The sequence below is a fragment of the Poromitra crassiceps genome (assembly GCF_964638095.1).
Source record: "Poromitra crassiceps genome assembly, chromosome: 4".
NCBI lineage: Eukaryota > Metazoa > Chordata > Actinopteri > Beryciformes > Melamphaidae > Poromitra > Poromitra crassiceps.
In genome coordinates this window covers 48633800-48646851 of record NC_139626.1, presented here as the reverse complement: position 1 = coordinate 48646851, position 13052 = coordinate 48633800, and the positions used below count along the sequence as shown (strand labels likewise).

General features: G+C 46.7%; 1 protein-coding gene across 1 annotated transcript in view; it reads left to right on the top strand.

Moving 5' to 3' along the window:
* Window positions 1-1007: 1007 nt before the first annotated feature.
* The window catches only part of cacng2b (calcium channel, voltage-dependent, gamma subunit 2b), a gene marked incomplete at its 3' end in the record, with an annotated part of 136236 nt that continues 124191 nt past the window's right edge, over window positions 1008-13052 (top strand). The window contains exon 1 of the mRNA XM_083635475.1: window positions 1008-1224. Within this exon, the coding sequence (XP_083491601.1) occupies window positions 1014-1224 (211 nt within the window). The 5' untranslated portion in view covers window positions 1008-1013. The remainder of the gene's footprint in view (window positions 1225-13052) is intronic.

Sequence of the window (13052 nt, the reverse complement as noted above, 5' to 3'; positions counted from 1 at the left end):
TGATCTGAGTGTCACTGTCATCCGGAGGTCTCCTCTGCCTTTGTTTTTGGGGCCATTTTAAAGAAATCAGGCCGCCAGCGGTTAGTCTTTGCCCCCCCTACTCCCCATCTCCTCTCCCCCTCCTCTTCTCCTCATCCTCCCACCACCACATCATCCCCTGCTTCTTCACCCCTGTTCAATCGGAATTCACACTACTACATGCATGTGTGCGCTCGCCCATGTACAGGTGTGCGTGTGTGTGTGCGTGAGAGAGAGAGAGAGAGAAAGTTTGGGTGTGTGAGCAAGCGAGCCTGCATGCGTGTGTGTGTGTGTGTATGTGTGTGTGTTTGAGTGAGTGCGAGTCTTAGAATGACAGTTGGCTGTGCATGCAGGCCTATGGAGGGGCAGCAGATCACTCCACACACCTCCACGAAGCTGCTGTGGGAATTGTTTTAGAAAGGCAAATTCAGGCCTAAAGACGACTTTAGAGCGACCAATCAAAACCTGCTATCTCCTCATGACCTCCGTCTTTCTCCAGAGTTTGACGTTCAGCGGCCTTCAGCGCTCCGACTGAACAAAGTAGGTTCTCCAGCCCAGACCCAGTGTCTGGTGGGACCTGCTAGAAGCCGGTGTTTTTAGGTCAACTACTTTTTCTTCTTCTTCCAGAGCAGGTCAACGTATTACCGCTTGAGGACTAGAAACCCCGAAACGCCTCGCGGTTTGCGGGTTCCCGTCGTTCCTCGACCCCAAGCTCCCCGTTCGACCTCCAACCCCCCGCCCCCCTCCCGCAGGCTCCGCCCCTCATCTCTTTTCTCACCTGCTGCTGCTGCCCCGCCCCAAAACCAACCATACGATTTCCCCCGAGCTCCCCGGCCTCCCCCGCCCCTCCCCCGGCGGCCCCCCGCCGCCACCGCCCTCCCCCCGCCGGCGTCCACCCCCCGCTTTCCGAGCTGGCGTGGCGACGCAAACTCACAAATATTTACTTCCTGTACGTCAAGCGGAAAGGGGGCCCCCCTTTCGTGGAATGCGGCAACATGGGCGTGTTTGACCGCGGAGTTCAGATGCTGCTGACCACGGTGGGGGCCTTCGCCGCCTTCAGCCTCATGACCATCGCCGTGGGCACGGACTACTGGCTGTACTCCCGCGGCACGTGCAAGAGCAAGTCCACCAACGAGAACGAGACCAGCAAGAAGAACGAGGAGGTGATGACGCACTCGGGTCTCTGGAGGACCTGCTGCCTGGAAGGTAGGCCGGCCAGGAGCTCAGACACGCACGCACGCACGCACGCACACACACACACACACACACACACACTGACAGATCGATTCATTTACATACTGTACACACACCTTTACACACACACATGCCTACACAAACACATGCATGCCCATTGCCCACACTTGTACATCCATATGCACACGTGCACATTCACTCTCTCTCACCTACACCCACACGCACGCACGCACACACACACGCACACACACACACACACACTATATATATATAATCTATCTATCTATCTATCTATCTATCTATCTATCTATCTATCTATATCTATCTATCTATCTATCTGTCTGACTTTTTCTGCCCTTATCTACTGAATGCGTAGTACACACACTTCCTGGTCCCTGTCAGCATCCTGTGACATCACATCCTGATTTATCACCCGAAAACCCGGATTGTCGTCGGGGTCCTTGGCTCCTCTGTGGAGAAAATATCGAAAGAGTTTAATTCCATAATGGTTCTTCTTCTATCTTCAAGAATTGCAGCAGCCTCCCGACTGGCAAACCGACCGCGAGCAAAGAAACTGCACGTGGTAGGCGAAATAAATACCTTTTGTTAACAAAAGGCTTGAAGAGGATTTGATCACTCGCGTTTTTGAAACGTCGACCGATGATGAATTAGGTGGCTTTTTCTGTTGCAGCTCTTTGCAGTCCTACGAGGCGATTCGGATGAAGCATGGTGGTGGTGGTGGTGGTGGTGGGGTGGAGTCATTTGGCGGGTCATGACTGTGTGTGCAGAATGGCCAAATTGTAATTGTCCCAGCACAGAGAGCGGAGAGGAACACACCACGAGACCGTCTCCCTATTGGACGGTTAGGTGACTCAGACAGTATGGCCGCCGCCACCAGTCTATGAGCTAATACGCCTCAATGTTATTCTTACCGATGTTACTACATACAGTGTGTGACAGCGGGGACACAAACATTTGGTCAAAATGGATATGGGCTAATTGTCAAGAAGACAGACCGAGGACACTTAATGCCCTACTAACTAGATGTTCACATTTGGTTCTCCAACAGTCTAACAAGTACAGTTTGGATCTACTTAGAGCACGGGCTTTATTACTCTTATTGTCGTGTGCGCCACTCGGGCATAACACAGAGTTCCAAAAAATGTTGTAAACATCTTTATCCTATTCACCTTAATAAAGGAACACTCCGCCCATTTTCAACCAGCTTTGTATCATTAGAACATCAGTAGTATATCAGAAAACTGTAAACGGTTTTGAAGTCTGTCATTTAATTTGACAGTTATTGAGTGTTACAGTGTGGACCAGTGACATCACTGGTCCACACTAACTCAAATTAACAACTCATTAACTCAAATAAACTCTCAATAACTGTCAAACTAGATGAATGATGAATAGTTTGACAGTTATTGAGAGTTGATTTGAGTTAATGAGTTATTCATTTGAGTTAGTGTGGACCAGTGATGTCACTGGTCCACACTTTAACACTCAATAACTGTCAAATTAAATGACAGACTTCAAAACAGTTTACAGTTTTCTGATATACTAACTGATGTTCTAATCATACAAAGCTGGTTGAAAATGGGCGGAGTGTTCCTTTAAGGTAAGGTATAGCTTGATTTAGCGCTGTATGGCTGGTAACACACGCACGCATGCATGCACGCTCGCTCGCTCGCACACACGCACACACACACACACACACACGTGTGCACCAGGGGCGTGGTGGTAAATACAGAGGTGGGTAAACTATCCAAAGTGAGTAGTTTACCCACCTTGCTTCCCCTCATTGATTGATACAGGTGATCTGACAATAGGTGAGTCAACTCTCTGCCTCATTTCAAAGAGGTGGGTGAAGTGCGTTTACCCGCCACTACGCCCCCGGTGGGCGCTTACCTTGCACTGACTACAGTTCCACGCCTAACCGTAACCTACCTGACCAACTTTAACCTTGAGCCTAAACAAAACATAATCCTCCATCTAACCTGAACCCTAAAACCAAGCCCTGACCTTCATATGTATTTACTGTACTTCAAGAGAGGACCAGCCTACATACCATCACTTTGCTAAAAGATATCTACATAACACGCCCATGTGTGAGCTGCGCTGTCCTCATCCTGATTCCCACTTTGTCCCAGATTCTGCTGATTGACAGGACCAAGCTTGTCTGATTTCTCCTATTGACTTGATCCAACCTCCTCCAGCAATTGCCTCTATATAGCTGCTGCCTGTCGTTATCTATGTGGATGTCTGAGAGAGAGAGAGAGAGAGAGAGAGAGAGAGGATCTAACTTTGACCCAGTTGCCTGGCATATTTCAAGTCACAATGAGATTACGAATTACTTTTTTTCCTCACCTTATTATTAGCTAATTGTCCACATGATAACTCACACCCATTTAACACTAATTACAAAAAAAAAGAAGTTATATTTCTCTAGAAAACTGTTGCCGCCTGGGTAGATACCCCTCTCTGTTGCGCCAAATCATATAAGACCTGCAGTGTCACGCACAACTTTCAAGGTGTGCTTTTGGCTGTTGTTCACCCTCTAAAAGAAAGACACGTTTGCGCCCCAGAGAGAAAAGACACGATGGGCGTTAAGGTCTTTTGCGCGCACACACACACACATTGCGTTTTTTCGTCGTACGAATCTTTTTTTTCTATTTTTTTTATCCTTCGTCCGAAAACACAGACGGGTCAAACGGCTCGCGTGTGATGCGAAAAATGCAGAAAATCAAACCTGTTCCGAGAGCTTTAATATCGGACGGCAGTGTCGGAGTCAGTGCGTAAACGTGAGTGACACAAGTTGAGCTCGTATATATATATTTATTTTAAAACGTGCAACAATTTTGGATGGAAGAATACGGACTTGATGGTGTGCAAAAGACCTAAGTGTGGTGATGTGTTTCTGTTGTGCTCATGAGACGACGCGGTGGGGATTTGTGTGTTTGATGTGTTTTGGCCAGGTGTGCCAAAAATAAAGTGCATCTACCACACATTTACTTAATGTGTGTGTGTGTGTGTGTGTGTGTGTGTGTGTGTGTGTGTGTGTGTGTGTGTGTGTGTGCGTGTGCGTGCGTGTGTGTGTGCGTGTGTGTGTGTGTGTGTGTGTGTGTGTGTAAAAGCCTCCTACATCTCAGTTAAGCATGAAAGGAGTAGGCTATTAGCGTAACGCGTTGCTCTATCAGTCCATCTTGGTTTGATGCATTTGTTTGTCCAGGTATGCTCACGGTAATGTGTACCTTCCTCTTCTTTATGTAATGGGTGCTCGTGTGCGTGTGCGTGTGTGTGTGTGTGTGTGCGTGTGCGTGTGCGTGTGCGTGTGCGTGTGTGTGTGTGTGTGCGTGTGCGTGCGTGTGTGTGTGTGTGTGTGTGTGTGCGTGCGCGTGCGTGAGTGTGTGTGTGTGTGTGTGTGTGTGTGTGTGTGTGCGCGTGCGTGAGTGCGCTCATGTGTGTGGTTGACGCACTGTCACGGCTCAGTGATGTGACGCTCGCCTGACCTCGGAGACTGTCCTCTTCTCTCTCTTCTTCTCTCTCTTCCTCTCTCTCTTCCTCTCTCTCTTCCTCTCTCTCTTCTTCTCTCTCTTCTCTTCTCTCTTCCTCTCTCTCTTCCTCTCTCTCTTCCTCTCTCTCTTCCTCCCTCTCTTCTCCTCTCTCTTCTCTCTCTTCCTCTCTCTCTTCCTCTCTCTCTTCCTCCCTCTCTTCTCTTCTCTCTCTTCCTCTCTCTCTTCTCCTCTCTCTTCCTCTCTCTCTTCTCCTCTCTTCTTCTCTCTCTTCCTCCCTCTCTTCTCCTCTCTCTCTTCCTCTCTCTCTTCTCCTCTCTCTTCCTCTCTCTCTTCCTCTCTCTCTTCCTCTCTCTCTTCTCCTCTCTCTTCTTCTCTCTCTTCCTCTCTCTCTTCTCCTCTCTCTTCTTCTCTCTCTTCCTCTCTCTCTTCTCCTCTCTCTTCTTCTCTCTCTTCCTCTCTCTCTTCTCCTCTCTCTTCTCCTCTCTCTTCTCCTCTCTCTTCTTCTCTCTCTCCGCTGCAACAACATCACAGAGCCTGAGCACATGACTGCCCATTCTACATGTGGGAGAACTTGGACATGACTGTTTCATTTCGTTACAGTGGCAGCCACTGCTGAGGTCCCACCTCGTGCGTCTATGCTTTGGTCCATTCTACATTGGGACTCATTCAAAACAAGTTATAATACGGAGTACCGCAGGGATGAGATATTTTTGTAGGCTTACCCGGATATTCGCCGCCATGCCGGTTCGTAGGGGGAACAGGCTATGGGAATTTTTGTCTGGGGATTTCGGTTAGACGCATGCAATAAGTTCTGTGGTTAACAAAGGTTTATGAAACAGCGACGTTTGTGTTCAGCAAAAGATAATCGTCACAAAACCAGGACCACTTTTATGACTTTTGAAGCGTTTCCTGAAAATCGCGTAAAAAGAAAACCGCATTTTACGCTTACATATTTTCTCAAACTAAAGACAAATCTGTCCTGTGTCCTCAGTCACATATATAATCCTACAGGCTTTTATCTTTTTTTTGTGTTTATACTGTGACATCTTATCGCCTTAAACAAGCCATGGCTCAGAGGATTTGATCACTTTTGAGGTATATCTACTGCTAGCTACATCCGTGAGCTTTTAAGCCCTTATGAACCGGAGTGCGGCCTTACATCCTCAGCCAGGGCCAAGTCTAGGCTAAGTCAGAGATCATTAATATGAGAGATACGGCATCGCCAGTGGTGTATAAAGTACTCGATAGCCATACTTAAGTAAAAGTACACATATCTTCCCAGAAAAAGACTTTGGTAAAAATCTAAGTCACTCATTAGAATATTACTTGGGTAAAAATAGCTGATATTTTCTGTACTTAAGGATTGAAAGTAAAAGTACAAGTAAATGCTGTTAAAAAAAAACAGGCAAAAGACATGCCTGGGCTTGAGTGGAAGTGTATTTCTTCTTCTTGAGTTTTATAGCGGTTGGCAAACAATGTTATGTTGCATTACAGCCACCAACTGGAATGGCGTGTGGATCGTGATTAACGTAACTTGCAAACTAGGAGCGCTGATGATTGCTTGCAGGCTACCCATTGCTGTTTGCTTTTATTTGGTATGTATTCACACCTCTGGGTCGTTTGCTTTGTTCCGATTCAGGTACTTAATTGATACAATTGTTGCATTTGTGCCTTGGTTCGTTTGTGTTCACACAGCCACAAATGAAACGGTCCAAATAGTATTGTCAAACTTCCTGGATTGGCCAGCAGAGACTCTGATAGGCTAATAGCCTCTCGGGATGGACAAAATAATTCCCAGAGATTTTCCTATATGATTTTTGTTAGACCTACATTTTAGGCTATGTCGGGCGTCCGCCGTGCGAGGAGAGAGAGAGAGAGAGAGAGAGAGAGAGAGAAAGAAAGAAAGAAAGAAAGAAAGAAAGAGGGAGGGATCGGGAGAGAGAGAGAGGGAGAAAGTTCTTTATTTATTTATTAATGTATGCTATGTAGCCTATGTAAGCCTATGTATTTATTTAGCCTATTTAGGCTATTGGGAATTTGGAGATAGAAGATCAAACACCCTCGCAAATTCTGCTATTAGGCTACTATCACGGAGATGAGGATTAGCCGAGACATAGGCTATATGAACACCTGTCCTGTCAGGAATAAAATATTAATAAATAATTTAATAACAACGGACATTTCGAGGAAGACATGCAATCAGTCTGATTGTCTGATTGAACCAGACAATCTTATCACAAAGAAGGCTGGCTCTGATTACCACGATTTGTTTTCATTTATTGAATGGAGACCAGAGAGAGCGAGAGAGAGGGAGAGAGAGGGCGGTGTGCGCAGCACACCGCACGCAAAATCCGTAGAGATTCAACACATTAACGTTGCTTCCCATGGTCCGAGGTAAGTTGATTGAGTTCAAACTGCTGATGTGATGATCCAAAAATCCCCCAAAGTTTATCGATGCAAGTCACAAGTCGCCAAAACAGGATCTGCAAGATGTTGTTTTTAAACGATAAAAATGTTCGTTCTTCAGGCCATTACGCACAGCGCAGCTGACTACGGCAGCTGGTTTATCCAAAAATGCGCACCGTTTACTGCTGTTGTGGCGGATCGAGGTCGGCTCACGTTCTCACCACAAACGAACCGCACCAGAGTTCGTTTGGAAGCGGACCGAGACCACCCTTTCTTGGCGATCTCGGTCCGCTTGTTTTGTCCCGCATCCGAGTGCGATTGCTGTGTTCACACTCCCCCAAACGAACCGCACCAAGGGGGAAAATGCTCTCCGTTTCGGAACAGCTGCTCCAAACGAGATAGGTGTGAATACACCCTAATTGATACAATTGTTGCATTTGTGCCTTGGTTCGTTTGTGTTCACACAGCCACAAATGAAACGGTCCAAATAGTATTGTCAAACTTCCTGGATTGGCCAGCAGAGACTCTGATAGGTTAATAGCCTCTCGGGATGGACAAAATAATTCCCAGAGATTTTCCTATATGATTACAAAAATGCGTTTTGTTAGACCTACATTTTAGGCTATGTCGGGCGTCCGCCGTGCGAGGAGAGAGAGAGAGAGAGAGAGAAAGAAAGAAAGAGGGAGGGATCGGGAGAGAGAGAGAGGGAGAAAGTTCTTTATTTATTTATTAATGTATGCTATGTAGCCTATATAAGCCTATGTATTTATTTAGCCTATTTAGGCTATTGGGAATTTGGAGATAGAAGATCAAAGACCCTCGCAATTTCTGCTATTAGGCTACTATCACGGAGATGAGGATTAGCCGAGACATAGGCTATATGAACACCTGTCCTGTCAGGAATAAAATATTAATAAATAATTTAATAATAACGGACATTTCGAGGAAGACATGCAATCAGTCTGATTGTCTGATTGAACCAGACAATCTTATCACAAAGAAGGCTGGCTCTGATTACCACGATTTGTTTTCATTTATTGAATGGAGACCAGAGAGAGCGAGAGAGGGCGGTGTGCTGCGCAGCACACCGCACGCAAAATCCGTAGAGATTCAACACATTAACGTTGCTTCCCATGGTCCGAGGTAAGTTGATTGAGTTCAAACTGCTGATGTGATGATCCAAAAATCCCCCAAAGTTTATCGATGCAAGTCACAAGTCGCCAAAACAGGATCTGAAAGATGTTGTTTTTAAACGATAAAAATGTTCGTTCTTCAGGCCATTACGCACAGCGCAGCTGACTACGGCAGCTGGTTTATCCAAAAATGCGCACCGTTTACTGCTGTTGTGGCGGATCGAGGTCGGCTCACGTTCTCACCACAAACGAACCGCACCAGAGTTCGTTTGGAAGCGGACCGAGACCACCCTTTCTTGGCGATCTCGGTCCGCTTGTTTTGTCCCGCATCCGAGTGCGATTGCTGTGTTCACACTCCCCCAAACGAACCGCACCAAGGGGGAAAATGCTCTCCGTTTCGGAACAACTGCTCCAAACGAGATAGGTGTGAATACACCCTAATACAATTGGCAAAATTATTAGTTAATTCAGAGTTAGATGATATTGGAGCAGCCAGGCATTTTATTTTATTTTATTTTTAGCCGGAAGTTTTGATACGGCCACACAACCGGGTCAAATGGGCATGGCTACATAAGGTGAATAGGCTGTGGTGACTTGCAGACCGGCTTCACTGTTCTTTTTAAATCACCATTTAAAACCCATTGTACAAAAACGCCATTTCATAATTTGACTTCCATGTTTTATTTTGCACTCCCCCCCATTATTTTTTTATTATGTTTCTTTTTTATTGTCCAAGTGTTAATACTTTTCTAACTTCTGTTTTGTGTTACATAATAATGTTACTTATTTGTAACTTGTTTTCAGAAGTTCTGCACCAACAATCTGATGTATTATTCTACTACATACTGAGTATGAATTGAGTTGGGAAAAATCCACCCACTGATACTCTTACACGGTTATATCATTATTCTTTTATGTGTTGTAATCGTATGCTTTGGTAACCACTTTTCCCCAACCTCCCTGCTACTACCTCAGTAATTTTCTACATTTTCCAGAATGCCTTTCATGCTGGTCTATTGAGGCTACTGTCTGTGGAGAAAGTGGTCTCTCTCCTCTTCTATGAGGGCATTCTCCCTGTATGACTGGTCTCTCTGCTCTTCTATGGTGGATTTCTCCCTGTATGACTGGTCTCTCTCCTCTTCTACGGTGGATTTCTCCCTGAATGACTGGTCTCTCTCCTCTTCTACGGTGGATTTCTCCCTGAATGACTGGTCTCTCTCCTCTTCTACGGTGGATTTCTCCCTGAGTGACTGGTCTCTCTCCTCTTCTATGGTGGATTTCTCCCTGTATGACTGGTCTCTCCCCTCTTCTATGGTGGATTTCTCCCTGAATGACTGGTCTCTCTCCTCTTCTATGGTGGATTTCTCCCTGTATGACTGGTCTCTCTCCTCTTCTATGGTGGATTTCTCCCTGTAGGACTGGTTTCTCCCCTCCTCCATGGTGGATTTCTCCCTCTATGACTGGTCTCTCTGCTCTTCTATGGTGGATTTCTCCCTGTATGACTGGTCTCTCTCCTCTTCTATGGTGGATTTCTCCCTGTAGGACTGGTCTCTCCCCTCCTCCATGGTGGATTTCTCCCTGTATGACTGGTCTCTCTGCTCTTCTACGGTGGATTTCTCCCTGTATGACTGGTCTCTCTGCTCTTCTATGGTGGATTTCTCCCTGTATGACTGGTCTCTCTCCTCTTCTATGGTGGATTTCTCCCTCTATGACTGGTCTCTCTGCTCTTCTATGGTGGATTTCTCCCTGAATGACTGGTCTCTCTCCTCTTCTACGGTGGATTTCTCCCTGTATGACTGGTCTCTCTCCTCTTCTATGGTGGATTTCTCCCTGTATGACTGGTCTCTCTCCTCTTCTACGGTGGATTTCTCCCTGTATGACTGGTCTCTCTCCTCTTCTACGGTGGATTTCTCCCTGTATGACTGGTCTCTCTCCTCTTCTACGGTGGATTTCTCCCTGTATGACTGGTCTCTCTCCTCTTCTACGGTGGATTTCTCCCTGAATGACTGGTCTCTCTCCTCTTCTATGGTGGATTTCTCCCTGTATGACTGGTCTCTCTCCTGTTCTACAGTGGATTTCTCCCTGAATGACTGGTCTCTCTCCTGTTCTACAGTGGATTGCTCCCTGTATGACTGGTCTCTCTCCTCTTCTACGGTGGATTTCTCCCTGTATGGCTGGTCTCTCTCCTCTTCTACGGTGGATTTCTCCCTGAATGACTGGTCTCTCTCCTCTTCTACGGTGGATTTCTCCCTGAATGACTGGTCTCTCTCCTCTTCTATGGTGGATTTCTCCCTGAATGACTGGTCTCTCTCCTCTTCTATGGTGGATTTCTCCCTGTATGACTGGTCTCTCTCCTGTTCTACGGTGGATTTCTCCCTGAATGACTGGTCTCTCTCCTCTTCTATGGTGGATTTCTCCCTGAATGACTGGTCTCTCTCCTCTTCTATGGTGGATTTCTCCCTGAATGACTGGTCTCTCTCCTCTTCTATGGTGGATTTCTCCCTGAATGACTGGTCTCTCTCCTCTTCTACGGTGGATTTCTCCCTGAATGACTGGTCTCTCTCCTCTTCTACGGTGGATTTCTCTCTGAATGACTGGTCTCTCTCCTCTTCTATGGTGGATTTCTCCCTGAATGACTGGTCTCTCTCCTCTTCTATGGTGGATTTCTCCCTGTATGACTGGTCTCTCTCCTGTTCTACGGTGGATTTCTCCCTGAATGACTGGTCTCTCTCCTCTTCTATGGTGGATTTCTCCCTGAATGACTGGTCTCTCTCCTCTTCTACGGTGGATTTCTCCCTGTATGACTGGTCTCTCTCCTCTTCTACGGTGGATTTCTCCCTGAATGACTGGTCTCTCTCCTCTTCTATGGTGGACTTCTCCCTGTATGGCTGGTCTCTCTCCTCTTCTATGGTGGATTTCTCCCTGTATGACTGGTCTCTCTCCTCTTCTACGGTGGATTTCTCCCTGAATGACTGGTCTCTCTCCTCTTCTATGGTGGATTTCTCCCTGAATGACTGGTCTCTCTCCTCTTCTATGGTGGATTTCTCCCTGTATGACTGGTCTCTCTCCTGTTCTACGGTGGATTTCTCCCTGAATGACTGGTCTCTCTCCTCTTCTATGGTGGATTTCTCCCTGAATGACTGGTCTCTCTCCTCTTCTATGGTGGATTTCTCCCTGAATGACTGGTCTCTCTCCTCTTCTATGGTGGATTTCTCCCTGAATGACTGGTCTCTCTCCTCTTCTACGGTGGATTTCTCCCTGAATGACTGGTCTCTCTCCTCTTCTACGGTGGATTTCTCCCTGAATGACTGGTCTCTCTCCTCTTCTATGGTGGATTTCTCCCTGAATGACTGGTCTCTCTCCTCTTCTATGGTGGATTTCTCCCTGTATGACTGGTCTCTCTCCTGTTCTACGGTGGATTTCTCCCTGAATGACTGGTCTCTCTCCTCTTCTATGGTGGATTTCTCCCTGAATGACTGGTCTCTCTCCTCTTCTACGGTGGATTTCTCCCTGTATGGCTGGTCTCTCTCCTCTTCTATGGTGGATTTCTCCCTGTATGACTGGTCTCTCTCCTCTTCTACGGTGGATTTCTCCCTGAATGACTGGTCTCTCTCCTCTTCTATGGTGGACTTCTCCCTGAATGACTGGTCTCTCTCCTCTTCTATGGTGGATTTCTCCCTGTATGACTGGTCTCTCTCCTGTTCTACGGTAGATTTCTCCCTGAATGACTGGTCTCTCTCCTCTTCTACGGTGGATTTATCCCTGTATGACTGGTCTCTCTCCTCTTCTATGGTGGATTTATCCCTGTATGACTGGTCTCTCTCCTCTTCTACGGTGGATTTCTCCCTGAATGACTGGTCTCTCTCCTCTTCTATGGTGGATTTCTCCCTGTATGACTGGTCTCTCTCCTCTTCTATGGTGGATTTCTCCCTGTATGACTGGTCTCTCTCCTCTTCTACGGTGGATTTCTCCCTGAATGACTGGTTTCTCTCCTCTTCTATGGTGGATTTCTCCCTGTATGACTGGTCTCTCTCCTGTTCTACAGTGGATTTCTCCCTGAATGACTGGTCTCTCTCCTCTTCTATGGTGGATTTCTCCCTGAATGACTGATCTCTCTCCTCTTCTACGGTGGATTTCTCCCTGAATGAATGACCTCTCTCCTCTTCTACGGTGGATTTCTCCCTGTATGACTGGTCTCTCTCCTCTTCTACGGTGGATTTCTCCCTCTATGACTGGTCTCTCTCCTCTTCTATGGTGGATTTCTCCCTCTATGACTGGTCTCTCTGCTCTTCTATGGTGGATTTCTCCCTGAATGACTGGTCTCTCTCCTCTTCTACGGTGGATTTCTCCCTGTATGACTGGTCTCTCTCCTCTTCTATGGTGGATTTCTCCCTCTATGACTGGTCTCTCTGCTCTTCTATGGTGGATTTCTCCCTGAATGACTGGTCTCTCTCCTCTTCTACGGTGGATTTCTCCCTGTATGACTGGTCTCTCTCCTCTTCTATGGTGGATTTCTCCCTCTATGACTGGTCTCTCTGCTCTTCTATGGTGGATTTCTCCCTGAATGACTGGTCTCTCTCCTCTTCTATGGTGGATTTCTCCCTCTATGACTGGTCTCTCTGCTCTTCTATGGTGGATTTCTCCCTGAATGACTGGTCTCTCTCCTCTTCTATGGTGGATTTCTCCCTGAATGAATGACCTCTCTCCTCTTCTATGGTGGATTTCTCCCTGAATGACTGGTTTCTCTCCTCTTCTATGGTGGATTTCTCCCTGAATGACTGGT